Here is a 25,739-nt window from a genome sequence, read left to right on the forward strand (position 1 = left end):
ATTGACAGAAATGACAAGCTTAGCAAAATCCAGTATTGAGCAGAGAATGAAAACAAAGTTATTCCAAAACACTGTCAATGGCATGTAAATTGTTCTTTTTGAAAGGCAACTTGACTGAAGAGGCACATACACACTGGCTCAGTGACTCTGCTTCTATGTATCTACTGAAGAGAAATAAACACACAAGAGGCATGTACTGGCATGTTTCTAAAAGTGGGAATAACCATGAAGTTTTCCTTGTACCCTCTCTCCCATTACCTACCATTTTATTTCTTTACAATTCCCACCAGACTTGAACATTCAAGAATCTATCCACACATACCTGTCCTCTTGGTCTCCCCCCAGCCCCAGGATTCCACTGAAACTTTTTTCCGCCACAGCATTATTAAAACTGATGTCCTTTACTAATCTTCCCCTTTTTGTATCACTGCACAGCGTCAACACAGATTGAAACTGCGTTGTCTACCAGGTGCTTTCACATGTTCACACAGAAGACTGCACACAGTCGCGCATGACTTTATCAAAACCCTCTGAAGTCGGTGGTGTCAGTCTTCTCTTACAGATGAGGAAACACACTTCAAGCGCTGTGCCTGAGATCACAAACAAAAGTTCAGGAAAACATACCCGGAGTATTTAAGTGCCATGCCCAGTGCTTATCCAAGTAATGGCTGGTCCTGGAACTCTCTGGTACTGGTTTCCTTTATAGTTATTTGTCTATTATTTAACAAAACCAAACATCAAGATTGATCAGTATAAAGCCTAACATACTCTAAGACCAAGCGCTCTTACTACTGACTTTCTAGAAGCATACAAGAATAGGCTCAACTAAAGATTCAAAAGCACGCATTCGATTAATTAAAATGCCTACATCTACTGTTATTACTAACCTAGATGGAAACAACCAAGCAAATACGGTTTCGTAGCAATTGGCAAACTTTAATATTCAAGAAAAATTAAGTCCGTCATACACGTTAAAAATATAGGAAATTTCATGCAGACATGAAGCTTCCAATTCAGCCTTTGTGGCAACTTTTAGAATGAGAATTACATATAAATACAGTACATCTTACAGTTCCCAAACTTCATAATTTTATACTGTGATTTATACAGCTCCTCTTCATACTTCACATTTCCCGTCTTGCTCACTTGATTAACAGACCCTAACCTGCACTACTTCAGAATATGGAAGGGGGGGGAGGGGGGAGAGGGTTGGAAAGCAAGCACAATGACCTATCTCCTCCTGCTTTATGGCAATGAATGGAAACATCTGTATAGGGCTAATGCAAGGAAAAAGAACACAAAACTTTAAGGCTTACACACTTTAGTAGCTAGGACTACATACAATATAAAATTAAATCCTCCAGTGACACTTCTATTACTGATTGACACAATTTTCAAGTTTAGAATATATTAACTACAAAAGCAGTAGGGAAAAAAAAAGTGATGCAAATTTGTGCAGAACATTTGAAAAACAGTAGTCATGATATGAGAGATTAAAAACAAATGAAATAATTGATTTCAGAATTAACTAAAATGAAGCTCTGATTTAGAAATATAAGTAACATTATTAAAGAATAAAACCTGATAGCCAAAACTTTTAAGTAATAAAGCCAACCCATTGCTGTCAACACATTTTTGCCTCTATGAGAAAAACAAGATCATGTGTTCGGATACAAGTAAAAAAGTGAATACTAGTCAGTGAATAAAAAGCCTTTCTACATTACTCAAAAATAGCATGCATTCCTTTCCTTTCAATGCATTTTTTAAATACTTAGGATCCTTTTAGTTTTTTTCTTTCTTAAACAAATAAACAAAAATTTGGGGGTGGTTTCCCCTAAAAATTAATTTCAAATTCATTCAGGTGGTAGTTAATGAGAATTCTAATTAACTGGACATCTGCCAAGTATGGGGATGGGGCACCAAAGAGAAATACTTGTGTTTTGTTCCTTTTTTTTTTTTTTTAAACTCAACAGGCTACAGGCTTCTATAATTTAGCAAGTCAAATAGCTTTCCTGGAGTCCTTTCCAGGAACAAGAGCTCCCTTACTGCACACAGAAAAGCTCCCAACGGTAACATGCCAGACTGTGTCGACTCCCCCAGCCCAACTGACAAAAAGAGGTCTAAAGATTCACAAGGAGGTTTTCCGATTAAAACATGACGTGAATCCTACAGCACATTATTGAGATTAAGTCTATCTAATTCAAATTGCCACAGAGGTCATTTAACACCATCATAATCACCTGTGGAAATATTCAACGCGAGCACTTCCTTTTTCCAAGAAAAGGTTAATAGTCATTTCTGCTTTCCAAGCTACTGGAAACAAAACAATAAACATAAAAAAATACAAAGGAAAACTCTCTCCAATAAAGATTCTGCTAGAGGTAGAAATTTAAAGCAGCATATATTCTTTTAACTCCAGCTATCAGGGAACAAAACTGGCGTTATCTGAAATTACATTAACGGCTGCTGCTGACAATACTGAAGACAGACCACGGGCAGTAATTTATCCCTGAATTTCGTATTCAAAATTTCCCCACGGTAATACCATCATGACAGTTTTACTCGTATCTAATTTTTTAACGAAAAAAAGTGCGTGCTTTTGTAATCCAGGTAATTTAAAGAAAAGACATTATTGTAAACATCTCACTGACAGACTGTATTCACTTCTAGTTTAAAATCAGACATTTCCAATGAGCAGATTTTATTCTTATTTCCCCATTTTCCTAGCAGTACCTTTCATAAAGGCTTTTGTGCCTCACTTAAGAGTGCTGAGACCTTCTACATTTCAGAGCGATTCATGATGAGTATGCTTTCAAATAATGTTCAGGTCAGTGTGCCCAAAAGACCACTTTCTCAGTTACTTGAATGCATTTTACCGGCCTGTGATCTTATTAAATTTAGCATTTCATAAAAATGAAACGTCTGATGCCCAAGTTCAGCTGAGCTGGCAAAAAAACAATCTGAATGATAAAAGGGCGCACATTTTCTGTAGGGATCGCTTCGGTCCAAAGCAAACAAAAGTCCCAATTCCAGATGCTGAATGTGAGAGAGGATCCTCAGACTCTTCTAAAAGTACCATGTGCAATGCACACAGAACAGAAAGATTTGGGGGGGACTTCAATACTAGTAGTCACGAACATGGCGGACTTGGCAATAGACAGCTTCATGAAGACCACTGGAGATGGGTTTTTCTACTGAAAGACAATTCTGGGCTTCAAGGAAAAAGTATACTTGAAGACATTTCCTCCTTTTTTTACTTTTGTAGTACAAATATGCACAGCATAGTATATTTCTGAAAAAGCAATAGACGTATTAAGAAAATAGACGCTATTTCTAAATTTTGTTAGGAATAAGAAGGCACCACTGATTTGAGGTTGTGTCCTGTCGATGGGATAGTTGATTTTGAGTCGTTTATTTCAGCATTTGCTCTTATTAAGCTTTTTTCCTGCTGATACCACTTGAGGACATTACTGTGGTTTACGGACCACAAACAAGACACATTCATAGTAGTATTTCATCATGGAGAGGTCATTCACAGTATATGTTGACAAGACAGATTCCTTTTCAACCTGGAATGCAAACAACAACCAGAATGGTGATGAGCATGATGATGACACAGATCCTGAGTGCTTGTGAGTGACGGGAGCTCATATTAACTCATTTAGTACATACTGATACCCCAATACTGGCATTATTAGTAATCCTAACTTTACAAAGAACAGACTGCTCAAGGTCATACCACCAGTAAGTGGGAGAACTGGGATTCCAACTCAGCCGGTCTAACTCCAGAGCTTGAGCTCTACATCACTGATACGTTACTCTTCTTTCTTTCTCTCTCTTTTTTTTTTTTTTTTGAGAGAGACACAGACAGACAGAAGAAGTGGGGGAGAGGCAGGAGAGGAAAAGAGAGAATCTTAAGCAGGCTCCATGGCCAGTGTGGAGCCCCACAATCCCATGACCATGAGATCAAGAGTCAGACACTTAACCAACTGATCCACCTAGGCACCCCAACTTCTCCTTATTTTGAAGAACGAATCTGTTGTTGATTTTTAAAATGAATGAAATACTTTTAAATAAACACACAATTAAAACATAAGTCAAAGTATCATACAATCTTACAATCCCACATAAGAAATGAAGACTACAAAAGTACATATAGTGAACGATACCCCCTGTCCTGCCACCTCTGCTGGTCCAGACCCTAGCGTACTTGGTATCTGTGAGTCTACAGGAGCTGACGCCAGGACCATGGTCAGCTACCACGTACTACGGAAAGGTGACTGATCACATGGAGGACTATAGTTTTCTCCTTACACATACATTATGCCAAATCTTTATCATTCTAAAAGCTGAGTGCGTATTATTGTCACTTCAGGGATGAAAACACAGGTGAAGAGGTGAAAGCCTGTAACTGTCCTAAGATTAAAGCTTTGGAAGTGAAACCGTGGCCGTACTTCATTCCAGCCTTACCTCCACCTGGAATCCATACTGCAGAACAACGTTTTTTATATCTTCATAGCTCAATTCTATGGAAAGTTCGTTTGCCAAATTTTCAAAGTGGTACAGCAGAGGACCTATGGTTTAAAGATATTATGAATGAATTACTTAAATATAAACATGCACCAGTTGCTGTGTTAGATACAACTCCAAGCTGAATTAGAAGTCGGGCAGTAGACGGAACATAAAAAGGAGACGTAAAGAACGTTTACGTCTGCCAAGGGCACGTGTCCAGACCCCTGAGACTTTGGCCCAGTAGCTGACATTCGAGTGCTGGGGCTGCACTCCCGGGGAGTGAGTCCCTCTGGTATACCAGGGCTGCCCTGTGATTCTCCACATCACGGCGCTTACACCTGTGACGGAAGGAGCAACTGCATCAGGGAATGCCAGGTCCCTAACTTCCAAAGGTACAATGTAGTTATAATGCCTTAAGTAAATGCCCAACGGCAGCCACAAACTGGACGTCCCATGAAAACACAAGGGTCCTCCAGCTAGCCTGGGTGGGAGAGAGTGTGGGTACGATGGGAGGTTCTAAGCAAGGCTTTCTGGAAGGAGGAGGTGACATTGGGGCTGGCTTTTTTAAGTGCTCAGCTCATATCCCAGCTCCAACACTTACTACTTGTGTGCCTGTGGGCAAGCCACTGGCTCGCTCCATCTAACGGGTAACATCCAGTACACCCAGTGTAGAGAAGGCACTGAGTAAATGACAGTAATCCCAACTTTTTAAAATGACAACCTCCTTTTACTATCCTCTCATTCCACATGTCCAAGGAACTATCATCTGATTCAAACCAGATTCTTCAATCTTTCAACCTCTCACATTTTGCCCAATGCATCAGCCTTGTCCAGGCAACACTACCATTCAACAGTTATGCTTCAGGACTAAACTAAACAATCTTGGTTTTTTGTTTGTTTTGTTTTTTTGTTTTTTTGTTTTTTTTTTTTTACCAGTTCATTTGGTTAACTATAGATCCCAGGTCCAACTCACCACCCCTAAGCCTCACACAATGTGCTAATCACAGGAAATAAGAATAACAGGACAGTTTCTCCTCCCAAACGGCTCATCACTCTGTGGAACATACTTACTAAGACTTCAAATGTTTTTCTTCCGCTCCTCTTTTTAACCTTACATAAAACACTAAAAAAATGACGACGAACATGTATGTTATTACTCTTTTTCAGAAGACAACAATGGTTCCCTATCAAACTATTCTGTCAAGCTTAACTTCCTGTTAGTTTCATTAGTACTAATAAAAATGACAGGAGCTACCATTTACTGAGTACCTGCTCTATGTCCTAGACCATCTGAACCCTTGGAAGCCTTTTTATAAACACACAGAGCACTGTAGTCTGTCCTGCTCTAAAGGGTATGATGTTTCTGCACCATTATTTTAAGAGCCTCCAACAATATTGTTTTATTGTATCTAAATGAACCCACTCCAATGATTCTTACACCCTCAGGTCATATGGTACCTCTACTCATGCTGTGTCCCACTTAGAGAGCTCCAACTTTCCAACTCAAGCTTTAACCATGCTCCAAAACCTTGCTGGAATCAAGTTTTAGTATAATCCCTCCAAGTTCCCAGCCCTACTGCTCACTCTCTCAATATACCACACCGTAAAACTCATTTTATGTAGTGTTGCATTGCTCACTGATTATTTTTCATGTAATCAGCACCTTTTTAACCAAACTGCAAGCTACATGAGTAAAGGAACATGTTTTCAGTTTCACAATGATGCCCAGCATAGCAGTGAATGTACAGGTGAGCATCTGTAATTTTACCACCCAAAGATAACTACTATAGTTGTGTTTAATTTTTTAAAAGTTTATTTACTTATTTTGAGAGAAAGGAGGGGAGGGTTAAAGAGAAGGGGGAGAGAGAATCCCATGCAGGCTCTGCAAAGTCAGAGTAGAGCCCAAGGTGGGGATCAATCCCACAGACCATGAGATATGACCTGAGCCAAAATCAAAAGTTGGACACTTACCCGACCAAGCCACCTAGGCACCCCTATAGTTTGTATTTTTTACAGTCTATTACAGATAGTAATTCGACAAATATCTCTGGGCAGATTTCAGACGTCTACAAATATAATTAATCTAGCATTTCTACATACCGTTCTCTATTAAAAAGAACCAGGAATCTTTGGGGGTAAAATGGCTTGTCTCAGGGCCTGGCAGAGAAAGTACAAGATGTGCTTAGAATGCCTGGCTTTTCCACAAAGGAGGAACATATCAAAAGGGATATGTCCAAAGGACACAGGAGAAGGGGGTACCCACCTGCCAAATCTGGGACAAGTTAATTTAAACCATTTGTATTTTTACGGTTCTAAAAGTTCCAGTTAAAAGACAGAGACAGTGAGATTGGGTAACAAAATGTAACTGTGCTGTTTATAAGACATTTCTGAAACAAAGAAAGGACTTAAGATCTAGAAAAAGATATCCTATACATTAACTAGAAGAAAGCTTGTGGTAGCTTTGTTGACATGCCCACTTACAGAAACATGGTTTGCAATTGTCCAGAACAAAAGAGCTGGCATTCAAACCTCAACAGAAAGTTTTATAGGCAGGAAAGGAGGGAGGTACTGTGGGCGAGGGTGGGTGCTAGTCACGGGCTGCTTTCCAAAGCAGACTTTTAATCAGTCTCCTTCTTTTCTGTCCTGTGTCTCACGCTTACTCTCTACTAGGTCACATCTTCTTAAATTTTCTTCTTTTCCAGTCACTTTTTCCAGTAAATTAAATTTCTGGTCTCTGCCTGAGCATGGACTGGAATGGGCATAAGGGAGGCATCTTGGTTACTTGGTTACATAGGGATGAACTGGTCCCTATGTGCTGACCTTCAATTCCTGTTTTTCCCCATATGGCCACTCATGTTCCAGGATCATACCAGATCTTCCACACAGATAGTCATTTTCCAGGGTTATTCCAGGTCAACCAGCTCTGTTCACATTGGTGTTTTGTTTTTTGTTTATTTGTTGGTTGGTTGGTTTTTGCAAAACTTATCCACCTACCGTATTTTCTGAAAAACTGTTACATTCTGTTGTCCCTTAATGGCATCCCTGCCATTCTCTGTCATTGTTTTAGGCTTTTTTCTATTTTTACAGTCACTGTAACAAAGTCTCAGTGAGTAAAGGAGGCAATGGGTCAAATACCCACCTTTTATAGGAAATTTCCCACGTTTAAAAAATATCAAGCTTTATAATGCTTAAAATATAGGACTCATCTCTCATTATACTTTATAAAGTTCTCCTTTGGTGCTTGTAAGATAATAGAAAATATACATATTGGTCTCTGGCAGAGAACCTCCAATCTACAGCCTATAGACCAACAGCTGGTCAGAAGCACAGGGGACAGTTTGCGACTAGCATTTGAGTGTGTGGAGGGGTGGGGGCGGAGGTCTTGGAGGCTAAACCCGTAACCCATGGCATCTCACACTATCTCCAGGAAGACAACATAGGAAGTACTTAAACTGGAGGACACCCAGTTGGTGTCCAAGAGAATCCCTTATTGTGGAGGAAAACACCTCATTTGGTGTCCAGATGTGTCAGAAGTGTTTAGGGAGAAATGGGTTTACCCCAGTAGGAAGGAAAAGACTGTGGGTCTTTCTTTTGAGAACTTTCACCTGTTTATTCTTCCAGATGAAGTTTAGATTCACTTCACTAATCGCCCGCCCTCCAGTGCTGGACCTAAGTGTCAGTGCAGACATATGCACACCCATGCACACGGTTTAAAATACATTACCCATCATGCGTTTAGGGAGCACTGGTCAGCATGAAAAACTGAACAAAAGGTTTCCCCAAGGACACATGTAAACAGTTCCCTTAAAAACCTCACTAGCTTTCCCTCACCTGAGGAAGATCAGAGAACTTCAAATCCCCCTTAAAACAGTTTACAAATTAACCATATTCCCAACTCTGATTTCATAGAATGTAGACAATATCTTTGTTATAATTTAACTTCCAATATAGCTTTTTAGTTATGCACCCAGCACTCCTTCCCTATGAATGTTCTGGTCTAGGGCAGCATGGTGAGTGTGAAATCACCCCCCAGGGGCTGATACGCCCTCGGCTTATACGTAAAATTAATTTTCCAGGCCCACACGACTGAAGCCAAAACCATGGGAATGTTACAAATTTACCCATATAAATGCCACTTTGTCATGTCTCCTGGCAGCCGATCTTCTACCATTACTTTGTTTCCGCTTTCAAATAGTGAAACAATACACTCATGCACAGAACAGTCCCTAAACAGCCACTAACTGTCGGGCTCTGAGGGAGGTTAAAGAGCAAGCACAGCTTCTGGCCCTCACTGAGCTCAGAGACCAATGGGGAAAACAAAAACACAGGTGGCAACACGACGTTGTGTTAAATGCTCACAGATTCTGCGAGAATATAAAAGAGGAAGACAACAAAAATTTACTCCATCTTGAAGGATCACCTGAGCTGAGTGTTGAGCGCACACAGCAAAGAGCCAACGTGAGAACAGAGGGAAAACAGAAAAGGCTTTCTAGTCAGAGGGCTGGCACTTGAGGTCAAGGCTGGGGAGGTAAAAAAAAAAAAAAAAAAAAAATGAAGCTAAGACACAAGACACAGCAAAGATCACAAAGGGCACTATGCACAATCCTGAAGAGTTCAGGTTATCCAGAAAGCTGGAATTCTATGTGGGGAGTGGGACAGCAAGAGATCGGCTTGCGGGGAAGATCACTCCAGGGGCCACACAGAGAACTAGAAGAGGCACGAGGTTGGAGACAACCTGGAGGTGGGGGACACTCCGGGAACTGCTGCATAACCCAGGCAAGCAATGATGAGGGCCTGAGCCCTCAACTAGCAGGAGACTGGAGCAGCGCTTCTCAACTAGGGTGATTTTGCATTTCTGTCGTCACAACTGAGGAGGTGTCACTGCGGCTGAGTAAGCAGAAGCCAGGAACGCTGCTCACCACTCTGCACTGTACAGGACAGCCCTCCCTCTCCGCCCCCCTGTGGAGTACAGCACGACCCTCCCCCTACCCCCCTGCACTGTACCGGACAGCCCTCCCTCTCTGCCCGTCCAAATGAAGAATGATCTTGACCCAAAAATCAAGGGCGCTGCCACTGAGAAACCCTGAGATAGAAAGAGGTTCAAGACCTATTAGGAAGCTTTAGGAGACACAACTTGTGGACTAGGTGCCGATGGTGAGGAAGAAGAGGGCTAAGGAGGACACACAGTTTTCCGGTTGGGGGAAATCTGTGCAGATGACGGATTGAAAAAGACAGGGGGTTCTCTTTGATTCCGAAGTACCCAAGTTGGTACCGAGTGGCGTGGCACACAACAGAGGTATGTGGACCAGACAGATGAAAGAATAGGAGAAGCAGCAGTAAGAGTTACGCTTAGGAAAAGACGAGCACATGGCCTAAGAAGCGAACAACACTGTTCTGCACAGACACCTGGAGCACACCAGTATCACTGGTATATTCACCGAGCCAATTACTATTATTTTTTATTTTTCAATTGGTTTTTTAGAGAGAGCGCACAAGCAGGGGGCTGAAGGGCAGAGGGAGAGAGAGAGAATCTTAAGCAGGCTCGATGCTGGGCGCAGAGCGTGACGTGGGGCTCAATGGATTCCACAACCCTGTGATCGAGACCGGAGCCGGAATCAAGCGTCACTCAACTGACTGAGCCACTCAGGCACCCTGACATAATTAGTATTTTTACAATTCTTCAGCTTATACATTTAATGTTTTAACATTTCTTTTTGAGAGAGCGAGACAGAGCACAAGTGGGGTTGGGGCAGAGGGCGGGTGGGACACAGAATCTGAAGCAGGCTCCAGCCTCGAGCTGTCAAACCCCTGACACGGGGCTTGAACTCACGGACTGTGAGATCATGACCTGAGGCGAAGTTGGCTGCCAACCGACTGAGCCACCCAGGTGCCCCTCAGCTTATATGTTAAAAGAATTTTACTTGGAAAATACTAACCTTCCGAACAAGTATTTTTAAGGACTATGCTTCTCCACTACTCTAATTCTCAGAATCGTTTTGAAACTCTGGTAAGAAGAGTAGAAGATCTCCTCAATGACCTCCCACTAACCAATGTGCCCTATTCCCTCTGGTGCCTGGGACAGATCACAATAGAGCCCAGCACATCCATTCTTATCAAACAGTATGCTTAGGCAGGGCCAATTGTATTTATTCCAGGCAGTTGTAAACAATTATTGTTATTATATAACTTAGTACAATATTAATAAACCAATTAAAAGTTCAAACAGAAAAGTGGTTTCTGTGAAACTTAACCCAATGCTTTGGAAATACGCAAATCCTTACCATGTCTCAGTAATTGGGGTCAAAAGTATTAATTACATAACATGACTGCTACTGCTAAGTCACAAACTGACCCAGGGTGAGCCGGAGGGCTAGCTGGTTAGGCATTCGAGGTATTGGATCTGGGCTGTGAGCCTGTCTCTGCCATATATAAGCTCCAGGACCCCAAAGACCCCAAGGATCCCACGGCTAGTTACTTAAAAGCAAGACTCAGTTTCTTCAACTGTAAGACAGCAGACATACCATTTCAACATAGGGCTGTTTTCAGATTAAATAATGTATTTACAAGTGGCTCACACACCGTCTAACCCCCAGTGAGCAAATATCCAGTAGGTAATACATCTGACCCTTGAAAATCACAGGTGTGAGCTGCACCGATCCACTTACACACATTTTGTGTTGATAAATACATGCCAGTGAAACTTAATGTACTCAGTGTATTTTTTCTTCCTTATAATTTTTTTAACTTTTTAAATATTTTTTTTATTTATTTTTGAGAGAGAGAGAGAGAGAGAGAGAGAGCGAGCATGAAAAGGGGAGAGGCAGAGAAAGAGGGAGACACAGCATCTGAAGCAGGTTCCAGGCTCTGAGCTGTCAGCACAGAGCCCGATGCGGGACTAGAACTCACTAACTGCTAGATGATGACCTGAGCCGAAGTCAGACGCTTAACCACCTGAGCCACCCACAGACCCCACCTTCCTTATAATTTTATTAATAACATTTTCTTTCCTCTAGCTTCCTTTACTGTAAGAATACAATATATAATACATGTAATATACAAAATATGTGTTAACTATGTTATCAGTAGGCTTCTGGTCAACAGCAGGCATTAGTAGTTAAGTTTTGGGGGAGTCAAAAGTTATATGCAGATTTTTTATTGTGCAAGGGATCAGCATCCCTCTAATGCCCACATTGTTCAAGGGTCAACTGTATTACAGTTCAATCATTTCTTGGGAAATTTTTAAAGAAATCTGCTTTAAAGAAGTGACTACTTTTAAAGAGGATCTAAGGTTTGAGATAATTGTTTCATATGATGGTTACATTTTACAACTATTCTCATTTGCCCCCATGAAATTCTAAAGAGAAATTTGAAAAGACCTAATACTGCCTCTAGTCTTAGTCCTAATGGGAAAATCTGTGGTCAAGTCCAATCACTAAAAAGAGAGCACAGAGGTGCCTGGGTGGCTCAATCAGTTAAGTGTCCGACTTCAGCTCAGGTCATGATCCATCAGCTCATGGTCCATGAGTTCGAAACCCATATCAGACTCTGTGCAGACAGCTTGGAGCTTGGAGCCTGCTTCAGATTTGAAATCTCCCTTTCTCTCTGTCCCTCCCCCACTCACACTCTGTCTCTGTCTCTCAAAAAATGAGTAAATGTTAAAAAAAAAAAATTATTTTTTTTTTTTAAAGAGCACACGACAGAACCAACAACAAAACTAGACCAATCCTGAAGGCCATGGATTCAAACAAGGTGTAGCTGTCCTCTTATGTTACATAATAACCCTCATCTTGAAAATCTTTATATTCTAGTCATTACGTCTATTTTTTTTTTTAAGTTTATTTACTTATTTTGAGAGAGAGAGAGAGAGCAGGAACAGGGGAGGGACAGAGACAGAGGGAGTGAGAGAGAATCCCAAGCAGGCTCCCCACTGTCAGCACACAGCTTAGTCCCACAAACTGTAAGATCATGAACTGAGCCGAAATGAGGAGTCAGACGCCCAACTGACTGAGCCCACAGGCGCCCCTAGCCATTATGTCTTTCTTAACATGGATTATACATCTAACTAAGAAAGACAAGTCTATTTACCTTGCTATTATTATTCTCCCTTTATTTTAAAGGAGGAGGATAAAACTGGTAACTTCCTCTAGATGCTGGATGGGAATATTCATCACCTAGTAGTAGGATGCAGTAAAAAGGTTTTTGCATAAATGAAACGATATTCTCTCTTAAACTCAAGGCAGTCCTGAAAATCACCATATCTACTCTTTTCCCACTATGTATTTGTACCTCGGAGAAAGTTGGGGGGGGCGGTTTAAGGGCTTTCTTTCAAATGTTTCATTTGAGCACTTCCTTCTTGACAGATTGCTGTCACTGGAGGGGAGGGTGGGGATGATGAGAGAAGGATTATCAGGGTAATAACTGTACTCTCTGAAACGAGGACTGCTGTGAGAACGGCCTAGGAGAACACACAACTTCTGGGGTTTCCACTGCTTTCAGAGGAACTGCATGACTGACTAGGATAGTATCTAAAGGATACTGTACAACTTAACTAACTATAACCTCTGTGAACACTGGTTACTGTGAAATTACCAAACAGAGAATTGCTCTAAGTACTCAGATAACTGTATGAGATTCTAATAAATACTGAGGAACTTACCTAGATTTATCCAAATTCCACCTGGCTTGAGTATTTTCCATATTGTGTCAATATAATCGATTACATTGTGAGCTGTGTCTATGAAGAAACAGGTAGCAATGCAGTCCCAGGTATCTAGTGAAGGAAAACCAAGTTACTACATTTAATTATGTTATTCTGCCTTTTCTTTTAATTAATTCCATAAATGTACCAGCTATGTCTTAAGAGACTATGCATATTTAATTTAACTGGAGGAATACAGAAGCTAAACTCTTCCAATCAACTGTGTAATTATAGGAACCAAACAATCATTTATGAGATACTTTGCAATTCATAAAAGTTTTTATTAAGAATTTGATAGTCGGGGTGCCTGGGTGGCTCAGTCAGTTAAGCGTCTGACTTCAGCTCAGGTCATGATCTCGCAGTTCTCAGATTTGAGCCCCGCATCGGGCTCTGTGCTGGCAGCTTGGAGCCTGGAGCCTGCTTCGGATTCTGTGCCCCTCTCCCTCTCTCTCTCTCTGCCCCTACCCTGCTCATGCTCTCTCTCTCTCTCTCTCTCAAAAATAAATAAACATTAAAAAAGTTTTTTTAAAAAAAGAAAGAATTTGATGATCAGCTTGGAAACCATTTTCGATAGCCTATATTACTAGTATCTTTACCAAAAGGTACTTGTAAGAGTTTTGTTTATAATCTACTCAATGTCTACCCTTCATTTCAAATCAATTAAGACAGTTATTTGAACTTTAAACTGTGATTTAAGCCAATGTTAACCATCAATTCTGGCAAGTTTCAGAAAGACTGTAGGCACTTGTTGCCAAGTAAGAAATGAATGGCATCAAAATACTCAAACTACCCGCCAGTGCTCCGGATACTGGCCGGTGTAAAAGGGGGGCCAGGTAGCCAAGTGAACCCCCTGGACAGCAGTGTCCTTGGAGGCTGTGGCCCAGGACAGGGACAGAGGCTGAACTAAGGCAGGCCTCCGTGCAAATGCCGGCACGACAAAGGCAGGCATCCAACCGAGGAGGCCCGTGTCACCATCGGCTCTCCCAAATCCCGCTGCAGAACAATGTCTCCTGGACTCGCCTAACTGATGTTTCCCATTATTTCAGCTCTATTCTGAGCCCTCGCTCTCTATCCCCAGCACCCAACATCTTCCATCTCACTCTTTCCACCTTCAAAGTACAGGTTTTCCCAATGTCAGAGTTCAGGGAAAAAGAAACAAAAACCTACCTCGATCCCTCTAATGGCTTCCACCTCTCTGAGTACAATCAAACCCTCCCCAACCTGGCCTCCCACCGCAGTGCCCACTGCCCACTACACCCCAGCCCGAGCGGCCTCTCGCTCTTCCTTGAGCAGAACAAGCGCCCTCCCCACCGCGAATCCTCCGTCTCTCGCCATTCTTTCTCTCTGCAACATTCCCCCCCAAGTATCTAATGGCTTGCCTCTTCACTTTTTCGAGGTTCTCTGCTCAACATTTTTTTAAAGTTTGGCTTGGAAAGGACTTCCCTGAGAACTCGATGAACAGCAGCCCCTCCCCTGCCACTCTATATCCTTGTCACCCTGCCTTAGTATTCTTTGTCACAATGTTCATGTCACTGCCCCTCACTCCCTATCAGAATAGAAACCCCTGTACGGGGACTGTGCTTTGCTCACTGCTCTCTTTCCAATGCCTACAACACACCTGGGACTTAGCAGGTGCTCAGAAAAGTACCTGTTGAATTAATGACCTTACCGACCTCTCAGCATTCTACTTTTCCTCTTGCTTTTACTGCCAATCCACTTCCCCTTGCCCCTCTCTCCATTACCGTCTCCTTTTCTCTAATGCTGGCTCAAACTTCGACAGTTTGCCCAGGTGAAGTCCAAACTTCATAACCTGATTATAAAGGTCTTCCACAATCTGGAACCAACCTACTTTTCTAGCCACATCCACCATTAGACTCCCAAACCAACCTCTCTTTTCCTTCCAGTCAGGCTGTGTCACCATCTCCGATGACCTTATTCATTCATCTCTTTGTACTACCCGTCTCTCCCTATTCTTGAAGTCACAGCCTTCTCTCTACAAAGAACTTCTTTCCCACACTCATCTACTTTTAGCTTTGCTGTACTCATTACTCACTGAAATTTGTTTACATGCGATCTTATATTAATAGACCCAACAGAGTCTACATTTCTGAATTGTGGAATCTTACCCTTCTTTATATTTCCCATCATTACCTTACATATGTCTTTGAATATCCTAAATTGTCACTGAAGTATACCTCACATTCTACTATCAGAGTGAATGACCAAAACTCTGCCTTAGTATAAAATTGGCTCATTAAATTTAGAACAAAGGACAAGACCGTTTAAATGCTTGTTTTGGACTTACTGCATTCTGAGTAAATCTCCTGAAAATCTCCTGCTGTCATCGAAAAGTTAGAACCGGGAGGAAGACTGTGGGATCAACATCAGGGAAAAAGATGGGTCGAATCTGATCCGCTGACCTCCGGTTATTGCTAAACTGATGAATCCAAGGATAAAGCTTATATTTATTAACTTCAGAACATCTGCAAAATAGGAGCATAAAATTCATTGTTAACTAAAGACTTCACCAAAAAAATCTACTTTAAACACTAAAATATAATCTGATTGAAGGTTTACTTATAAAACTCATTAATACTTAAAAGTGCTACCACTATACCCCTCCCCAATTATCTGAAAATGCACATACACATGTAGATGAGCAACCAATCATGAATTAAAAGACAGGAAAAAAATTAAATTCAGAAATATAAATGTGTCGTTCACTCACATTTTAAAAAATGTGTTTCCAAACTTCAGACTCAAGTAAAAACACAGTCCACTATTTTCTCAAGAAAGTGGTATGGGTTTCGTTTGCTACTCAACTATTCTAATTGTCTCCTTTTAACCTTCTCACCCCTCCCTAACTCATACCGCCACCAAGCAAACATTGTATTTATTTAAACAAGGCAGCTAGTTCTTTTTTCCCAATGCACCTCTTCTGGCTTTAAAAATAACAATCCTTTTCCACTATTTCTAAAAGAGGCCACAGAAATTCTGAGACATGTTTCCAACTCAGTCATATGAGCATACTTGGCCACTTTATAAGAATCTGATTGAGGGAAGAAGTTATGACTGCTACACCGAACTCTGATTCCATTAAAGAAACCAATGGGTGGAGAAGTTTAGGGAACAGAGAGAAAACACTCCTTCCCGGATCATACATACAGTCTTGCAATTCTGCACAGGAAGCATTTCTGTTTTGTGGGATATCTCATCATTTTCTAAAAAGTCACTCATCCACCCTGTTTCAACATTCTGCTAACTAGGAACTGATTAAAAGTGGTATTTTGTATCAGCAACTTGATGTTAATATAAGAAACAATTATGACACATATAATCAAACACTATGTATTTATCTTCAAATTCAGAATTGCTCAAAAATAGGTAAGTCAATCTGATTCTGAGAAAATACTATTTCTAGCAAAAAGTAAATTAAATACCTGTTGAGTACAAAGTTGGAAGAAAAGAGCATAAAAAAACTCCATTCATTTCCTTGACAAGCATAACCTAGCATAGCTATCTCCCAGGCCAGTCTTCCTAGTCCAGCACCAGGTACCAGAATATTTACTTTAGAAGGATCCCTGAAATGAAATAAGGCAATTATGTCCAACCCCTCAAAGGAAAAAAAAAAAAAAAAAAAAAAAAGACAAAATCCACATTAACTAAATACTTAGATATTCAGTAAGTTCACTCAAGACTCTGACTTCTTAAAATTGAGAAGTACTTCTAAACATAAATGAAAAATAAGAGTATGAGGAATTACCACATGTGCAGATATCGGATGAAGGTTTCATGCTCTAAATATTTTTCAGGAAAAAAAGGAGTCACCTTATATCTAAACTTACAAAGACACTCATATTCCCAAGTAGCTGTCACTTGAACAACAACTACCTCAAGAAGACAAATTATCCCCAGGGAAGGGATCCCAATACACACAAAGACTGAACAAAATTATTTTATCATGAACAGTAAAACAAAACATTATTTCTAAAGTCTGTAGCAAATACAATGGTTTGTGTGACTAAGATAAAATGTATGTAGATTTTAACGTGTTAGGTGTATCTGTAAGAGTCTACGGATTTTGCCGGCACAAGAACCTGGAGGGAGGGTGTCCTCATGGGCGAAGTGAGGAAGCGCCTCCTAACTGAGCACAGATAGTGGCAAGCAGGTCACACCAAACCACTGGCTCTCCACCGATTAGCATCACACTACAGTCACAACTTCTCTTCACCGTAAGACCCACCATCCACTTTCAAATGGCTAACAGCCTTAGCAAAGCAAGGGACTTTCCAGTCAAATTCCAGTCAAATAGAACTCTAGGGGAACTAAAATGGCATCTTATAGACATCAGCTGCCATCACGTCAATTAAGAAGGAATTTCATTATTATCTGCATTCTCCAAATTTAGCTCATAAATCAAATCCAGGGGCGCCAGGGTGGCTCAGGGGGTTAAGCATCTCAGAGCCTGGAGCCTGCTTCGGATTCTGTGTCTCCCTCTTCTCTCTGCCCCTACACCACTCATGCTCAGTCTCTCTCAAAAATAAATGAACATTAAAAAATTTCATAAAAAAAAACAAATCCAATTTCCAAATCTACCCCCATGTAGAACTCTTTTTTAAATCTTTATACCACATGGTCTTTAAGTTTGGTGTGTGCCACCAAATAGCAACAGGTCTTTTCACTAGTGGCCCATATGGTAACCTCAGCATTTCCCATTCTGAAATGAAGAAGAAACAAACAGAACCATGGGGCTTTTGACAATTCAGTCTATAAATATAGTAACGTGGGAATTTGTCCACGGTCATCCAGTCTGAAACATATTACATATGTATTTGCATAAAAACCTTAACAAAGTCTCTTTAGTTTCACTGTTTAATTTTATATATACAATAAGGCACAACCAAGATTTGTTAAAAATCATTTCTGACAAGTAGGCTTATTCTGATATAGACATTCTTTAATATTTGATATGAGCAAACTGATGCCAAGTGGTCACAGAACAGTTTTCACTAAAATAAAATGCTTTCTTATTTCAGATTACACACAATGTCTCTATGTGTGAACACTTTAATATTTTGTTTTGTTTTGTTTTTAGAGAGATAGAGAATGCAAGTGGGAGAGAAGGGCAGAGGGAGGGAGAGAGAGAGAGAAAGACAGACAGAGAGAGAGAGAGAGAGAGAGAGAGACTGACCCAAGCAGGCTCCATGCTCAGCACAGAGCCTGATACGCAGCTCAATCCCATGGTCCTGGGATTGTGACCTGAAGTGAAATCAACAATCAGACACTCAACTAACTGACCCTCCCAGGCACCCCAACACTTTAATTTTTAATTGACTTTATAGATTAAACTTTAAATTTTTTTTTATTTTTAAGTAATCTGTACATCCAACGTGGGGCTCGAACTTACAACCCCAAGATCAAGAGTCAGACGTTCTACTGACTGAGCCAGCCGGGTGCCTCTGATTACGTTTCTTTTTTTCTTTTTTTAATGTTTATTTATTTTTAAGACAGAGAGAGAGCACGAATGGTGGAGGGTCAGAGAGAGAGGGAGACACAGAATCCGAAGCAGGCTCCAGGCTCCAAGTTGTCAGCACAGAGCCTAACGTGGGGCTCGAACTCACAGACCGTGAGATCGTGGCCTGAGCCAAAGTTTGATGCTCAACTGACTGACCCAGGCGCCCCTGATTACATTTCTAATGAAGAGAATGGGTAACGTCCTCTCGCTTGGTGTAGACCTACCTGCACCAGTATCTAACAAGCATATACATATTTTTAGTATCAGAATTTGTAAAACTACAAGCCATAGAACTCTTTGCTACCCTTTGTTTAAAGGACATGCCACTGTGACACCTCACCCAGGCCTGCCTCTCTCATTTCCACTCCCTATCAGATCCACCAAAACCCTTACTCTCCCAGAATTACCTCTTTATTTTTCTCAGTTCCTATATGCCCAATCAAAACATGCATTTTTCCCAAGTGACCGTTCTCACCTTAGATTTAAAAAAAAAAAGGCGAAGTAATGCAACAAAAAGTAAATGATATGGAAGTAAATTCATAGAGTAAACTGTTATAAAAAATAATCACTAATAATTTCTGAATGGCTGATGAGCTGAGTAAAATATTACCATGAAGAAATTAGAAATCCTGCTAACCCTAAGGGGCAGTTGTGTTAACAATGGTGCCGGACAATTATTTTGTTAACTTATGGAAAGCTAAACTTTATGACCAAATTCTCCTTACCTAAAAAGGCCTATAGAACTCTCTACCCCCACCTTGTGGCAGAAAGTGCCATATAAAACTACTAAAAAGCTATCAAGCCATGCAATGCAGACTATATCAAGGCCCCAGACTAAGAGCAGAGATCATGATAGATCCATCTATTATATAATATATATTTCCGTGGGTATATAAAAGACACATTAAAATAAATGCCACAGAATTGAAAAAACAGTCAAAAATAAAGCAATGAATGACATGGTGAGAATTTTTCCCTACATTTTTGTCCTTAGCTAGATTTGTTTTCCATTGGGTTATTATATGAGGGATACTAACAGCATAATGGGAAGTGTCTCTAATTTAATGTGTATGAAACTAAAACATGCTAAAAGGCAGTTTCCGCTAGGACTCCAGGTCAACTCTACAGCATTTCAATGAAGATATTTCTGCGGAAAATAAGAGAACTAGAAGTCTACATACAGACTTTGGGGTGAGGTGACTTTAACCTTGGCTAAAACTTAGAAAATCAGGCATAGAGGCATATTACATGGGGCTCAATAATCAAATGATGCTGCTGGAGATTCTTCGCAAAGAAATGTAAGCTAACAGGTCTACCTACTTATTAAGGTCCGACTATGGAGAAGCAGTATGTTTGCTACCAATGTGGCACCCCTGAGAAGAGCAGGAAAAGTTTCAGCAGTTTACCCCAGACAAGCAAGAATGAAGAGCGTACTCCTGTAAGGACAGGGCAGGGGCCCCTGCGTGTCTAAAGAGGCCGTGCATCGTGCCTGTCCCGCGCTCCGTGCTCCAACCATCAGCAGCAGTAATTGCTCTTCTTGAGAGAGGTTTCCTTTATTGCACACAGAATGATTTCTGTGCTGCGGCTGCAGGATTAGCAAGTTCCAAAACACAAAAGACTTTCTCTTGGGTCAACATGACCCCTGGAGGTCAGGAGCGCGCGCAACTTTCAAGCACTTGGGAGTGTTCCGTCCTGCTTGAACTGTAGCAGTTCTCTGTTCAATACAGTAAAAGCCACTAACCACTTGCGACTACTGAACACTTAAAACGTGGCTAGTCCAAGTTGAGAGGTGTTGCAAGTGTGAAACAGATGCCAGATTTCAAAGATCTAGTATAAAAAAGGAATGTAAAATACCTCATTAATAATCTCACATACTGATTATATGCTGAAATAATATTTCAGATACACTGGGCTATTAAAGTATATTATTAATTTCACCTGTGACTTTTTATGTGGCTATTACAGAAGTTAAAATAACATATACAGCTTGCATTTTATTTCTATTGACCGGGGCCGATCCACACATAGAAATAGTAAAATCACAATTTTGAGCAAAAGCCAATTGTGAAATGACACCACAAACGATTCTTTGAACTTTTACAATATAAAGAACAATAAAATATATTGTTTATAAAGGTATATGAACATGTAGTTAATGTCGGAAGGCTAGAGTAACAAATTCATATTAGCTATTATCTCTGGAAAGAGATAAGAATATATACTCAGCATGGTTTGCAGGGCACGGTTTCAACTGTGTCTATAATGTTTCTTTTACAAAATATATGCCAAAAAACCCACGCAAAAAAAAAAAAAAAAAAAAAAAAGGCCCTGAAGTAAATATGGCAAAATTTAAAGGTCTAACAGAGGTAGGCATTCAAATATTTTTTATTCGAAGTAGAAAATGGGTCAGAAACCCCATTAATGTCTAGCCCCTTCAAAAATATGATCCCAGGGGCGCCTGGGTGGCGCAGTCGGTTAAGCGTCCAACTTCAGCCAGGTCACAATCTCGCGGTCTGTGAGTTCGAGCCCCGCGTCAGGCTCTGGGCTGATGGCTCAGAGCCTGGAGCCTGTTTCCGATTCTGTGTCTCCCTCTCTCTCTGCCCCTCTGCTCTGTCTCTCTGTCCCCAAAATAAATAAACGTTGGAAAAAAAAAATTAAAAAAAAAAAAAAAATATGATCCCAGTTTACCTCTTCATCCACTCTCAACACAGAACTCCACGTATCAAACAACTCCTCACCAATTCCAGAAAACACCTCCTCCTCACCTTAATCTTCAGAGCTTCTACACACCCACAGAAACTCAGTTTAAATGATCACCTACCTCATTCATCTATGAAGTCGTTCCCAAATATCCCAGGCAAAGCTTGAACTCACTACCCAGTGCTCTCAGCACTTCATACCTCTGTTATAGTTTATATTCCAAGTTCTTCTATGCCCCACAGACCAGTCACCTATTTCTGTAAATAAGACTTCATTGCAACACAGTCATACACATAAACATATGGTCTGTGGCTGTGTCCCCCAACAACAGAGAAAAGCCTAAAATATTTACTAGCTGGCCCTTTAAGAAGTTTGCCATCCCAACACTACACGTCGGGAACCTCTCTCCTACTCCTACACAGAGCTTCCTTAACCTGTTTTATGATTGAATAAGTATTCTACTACATGACTGTAACATAATGTATCAAAATCTACTAAGGACATTTCCATTCTTTCCCATCTTTTGTTAGTATAATGTTAAAATTAATACCCTTGGCATAAATGATCTTTCACATTCAGGAATAAATATATCTGTAGAAAGCTTCCCCAAAATTGAATTTTAAGAGTCAAAAGATAAACATTAAAATTTTGTTAAATATTACCAAGTTGCCCTCCATAAGATTGTACTGATTTATTCTTCCATCAGCAAGCTATAGGTTTCTTCAGGTCTTCAGTAAGTTATGTAATTTTTAGGGGCGCCTGGGTGGCGCAGTCGGTTAAGCGTCCGACTTCAGCCAGGTCACGATCTCACGGTCCGTGAGTTCGAGCCCCGCGTCGGGCTCTGGGCTGATGGCTCAGAGCCCGGAGCCTGTTTCCGATTCTGTGTCTCCCTCTCTCTCTGCCCCTCCCTCGTTCATGCTCTGTCTCTCTCTGTCCCAAAAATAAATAAACGTTGAAAAAAAAAAATTTAAAAAAAAAAATTAAAAAAAAAAAAAAAAGTTATGTAATTTTAAACTTTGCATTGTAATAGGCATCTTAGTGTGTAAATGGCATCTTAGTGTGTTTTTCACATTTGCATATTCTTAGGAGATGGAGTTCCTTGTATTTCGTGTTCTGTGTACTGTCTATTTACACTATTTTTCTACTGGGTTATTAGTATACATTGTTTTCCCACTGAGATATTACTCTAGATTTGTAAGCACTTGAAATCCTGAATTTTAAGAGCTTGAGATCTTGTTTGAAAGACATCTGAAATATTTGTCTTTGGCCTAAGAGGGCTTTCAGGATGAGGGGTATATCTAAATTTTCAGGCTCTACTCTTGCATTATTTGGCAGTCTACATTTCCTCTATTTTCCCGTTTTAAATGGTTTCTTTTAGCTAAAAGAATCCTTTCATAAATTATATAGTCCTTATTTTAATCTAAGTAGAAAAAAGGTTTCTTTAAAGCTCATCCTAATGCCCAACTATATGAGACAAAAATATATTCAACTAGGCAATTGTGTACCTGTTATCTCTTCGGAGTGAACTGCAGACATGATAGATTTCTCCCACACACAAACAAAATACCACTTCAAATTCTTCTAAACTAGGATGGGCTAATGAAATTAGGACCTAAATATACAGTCTGACAGTTTTCAGAATTCATAAGAGAATACAGTTTCACATGGCTGTGCTTTCTCATCTCAGGACTCAAGACTCTCTTTCCTTAGCAGCTATAAACTTTATAGCATAAAATTCTTAAATTCAAATGATTAAATGATTAGATAGTCACCTGAAAAATTAAAACTCTCCATCCATTCAGTTCAGACCACCAACTGAAATGTTACTGTGCTTATGTTCGTATTTGAGAAAAAGCTTTAAAATTACATTGCTAATTTCAATGAGCAACTGCTCACTAAAGCAGAGTCCAAGTCTATTTAAACCCTAAACAGACTAGAAGCTAGTAATTACTGAAATGGTTGGCATCCGGCACAATTAAACAGCATTTCCTTAATGAACAGAGACCCCAGTACACATGTCAATCTGTGGCTCCAAAGCTGCTTGTGCTTGTAAATTCAGGCATTTAAAAACTCTAAGCAAACAAATAAAAATAAAAACTCTAAACAGAGACAAACTGGACCAACTCATGACAAGTGTGTTTTCATAGGAAAAAAACATTTTAATGATCACAGGCATAGTTAATTCTATGCATATCTAAATATATTCTCTTTTAGAGACGGCGCAGTTAGAAAAAGCCTCCACTAAAATTTCAGAAAGAGGGGCGCCTGGGTGGCGCAGTCGGTTAAGCGTCCGACTTCAGCCAGGTCACGATCTCGCGGTCCGTGAGTTCGAGCCCCGCGTCAGGCTCTGTGCTGATGGCTCAGAGCCTGGAGCCTGTTTCCGATTCTGTGTCTGCCTCTCTCTCTGCCCCTCCCCCGTTCATGCTCTGTCTCTCTCTGTCCCAAAAATAAATAAACGTTGAAAAAAAAAAATTTTTTTTTAAATAAATAAATAAATAAATAAAATTTCAGAAAGAAAGAACCCGACACACCAGGGAACAAGGTGGTGAAAAGAGGAGGACTTGGTTTGGTGCTGTCGTTTCTATCTCTGGGGGTGCTGCGCTTTTGCAGAACTTCCAACAGCGCTATGTTGGGACAGAGCATCGGAGATTCACCACCTCTGTGGTCCGTAGGAGCCACTATGAATGAGGAGGGCCCAGGGAAGAATTTGCCGTTTTCAGTGGAAAACAAGTGGCGGTTACTTGTTATGATGACTACGTACTTTGGACCTGGATTTGCTGCACTTTTTTTTTTTATAGTAAGACACCAACTGCTTAAGAAATAAGGACGTCTGGGGTGCCTGGGTGGCTTAGTCGGTTAAGCATCCGACTTCAGCTCAGGTCACGATCTTGCGGTCCGTGAGTTTGAGCCCCGTGTCGGGCTCCGTGCTGACAGCTCAGAGCCCAGAGCCTGTTTCAGATTCTGCATCTCCCTCTCTCTCTGACCCTCCCCCATTCAAGCTCTGTCTCTTTCTGTCTCAAAAATAAATAAACGTTAAAAAAAAAAAAAAGAAAAAAAAAGAAATAAGGATGTTTTAATTAATCCATTAAACAGATGTGAAAAGGAGCATTTTAAGAAGTGCAGTCTCTCTGAAAAATGGATCAAACTCTTGAATTCAACATACTCAATATGTGTGTAAATAAACTTATGGCATGAATCCTTAATGCCTCTTCTCTGAAACCTGGAATGTAATAATTGTGCTTACTTTTTATTTAGGAAATGTTCCAGAATTTGTTTGGTCAAAATATGTGTGTAATTTAGCCTCTTTCTTGGTTTTAAATTTTGAGATTTAATTTTTGATTACTAGGTCAGGACCTTGTTGGTAATTTATGTTCTATAAAATGCAAATTTGACTTTGCTGTCCCACAATAATTTTTTTTAATTGAAAAAGAGGAAGAAGTGTTCTTTTAGTCTTTGAGGCAGTAAAATTCTTTTTCTTCATGAGTGATAATTACTTAATCATGAGTAAAACCAATAATGAGTGTACAGAGTGAAGTACAAGAGCTTTTTTCCTCCAGACTTGTTATCTAAAACTAAATTTTTTGCCTTGATAAATTTGCTATTGGCCAATACTAGTTTTGTTTAGACTGAATAAAAGTAGAATATCTGAAATGAAATGTAAAAAAAAAAAAAGAAAGAAAGAACCCAAGCAGACATAAATTCGAGTCAAATCCAGCCTGAAATATGAAGACATCAAACTCCCATGTGCTTGCTGTGGCATAAATAGGGGCCTGGAAATTTATCCGAGACTCAACGCTGACCAGGACTGAGCTAAGAATCAACCTGGATTCTGAAGGGCTGTATTAATGTCCCTTCCAAGGACAAGGGGTTTACTTTTTTATGGCAAAGTTATGACTTTAATACAGATATTGACTTTACTGTTTCATTAGCTTCATGTTTTTAAGGTTCTATGACAGCTCATCTTACCAACTATAAGGAAACCAACCTACATTAAACAAGAAAAACAAATGACATAGGAAAAGATAATGAAAGGTTCTCACCAGGTTCAAGAATGGCACAAAAAAAAGAAGGCTGACAGATACTTTGGCACACTCCATTCAAAGTTTAAATACACCAGTCTACTTTTATAATATTATTTACTTTCAGGGAAGGGAAATGGGTGGCTGGGTAACAGTTATGGGAAAGAGACTTTAAATCCTGTTAAGTTTTTAAATTTTTGAATACTGTGATATGTTTTACCAAATCAAAATCATTTAATTATTATTTTATTTTAAAATAAATGATTACAATCATTAAGAGTTAATCCATCCTTTT

General features: G+C 40.1%; 1 protein-coding gene across 1 annotated transcript in view; it reads right to left on the bottom strand.

Moving 5' to 3' along the window:
* Positions 1-915: 915 nt before the first annotated feature.
* Positions 916-25,739, bottom strand: part of CARNMT1 (carnosine N-methyltransferase 1) — a 43,937-nt gene continuing 19,113 nt past the window's right edge. The window contains 6 exon segments of the mRNA XM_043566956.1: positions 916-3,569; positions 4,471-4,574; positions 13,169-13,282; positions 15,516-15,587; positions 15,590-15,693; positions 16,651-16,791. Coding sequence (XP_043422891.1) covers positions 3,468-3,569; positions 4,471-4,574; positions 13,169-13,282; positions 15,516-15,587; positions 15,590-15,693; positions 16,651-16,791 — 637 coding nt within the window. The 3' untranslated portion in view covers positions 916-3,467.

The sequence above is a fragment of the Prionailurus bengalensis genome, chromosome D4 (assembly GCF_016509475.1).
Source record: "Prionailurus bengalensis isolate Pbe53 chromosome D4, Fcat_Pben_1.1_paternal_pri, whole genome shotgun sequence".
NCBI classification, from domain to species: Eukaryota; Metazoa; Chordata; class Mammalia; order Carnivora; family Felidae; genus Prionailurus; species Prionailurus bengalensis.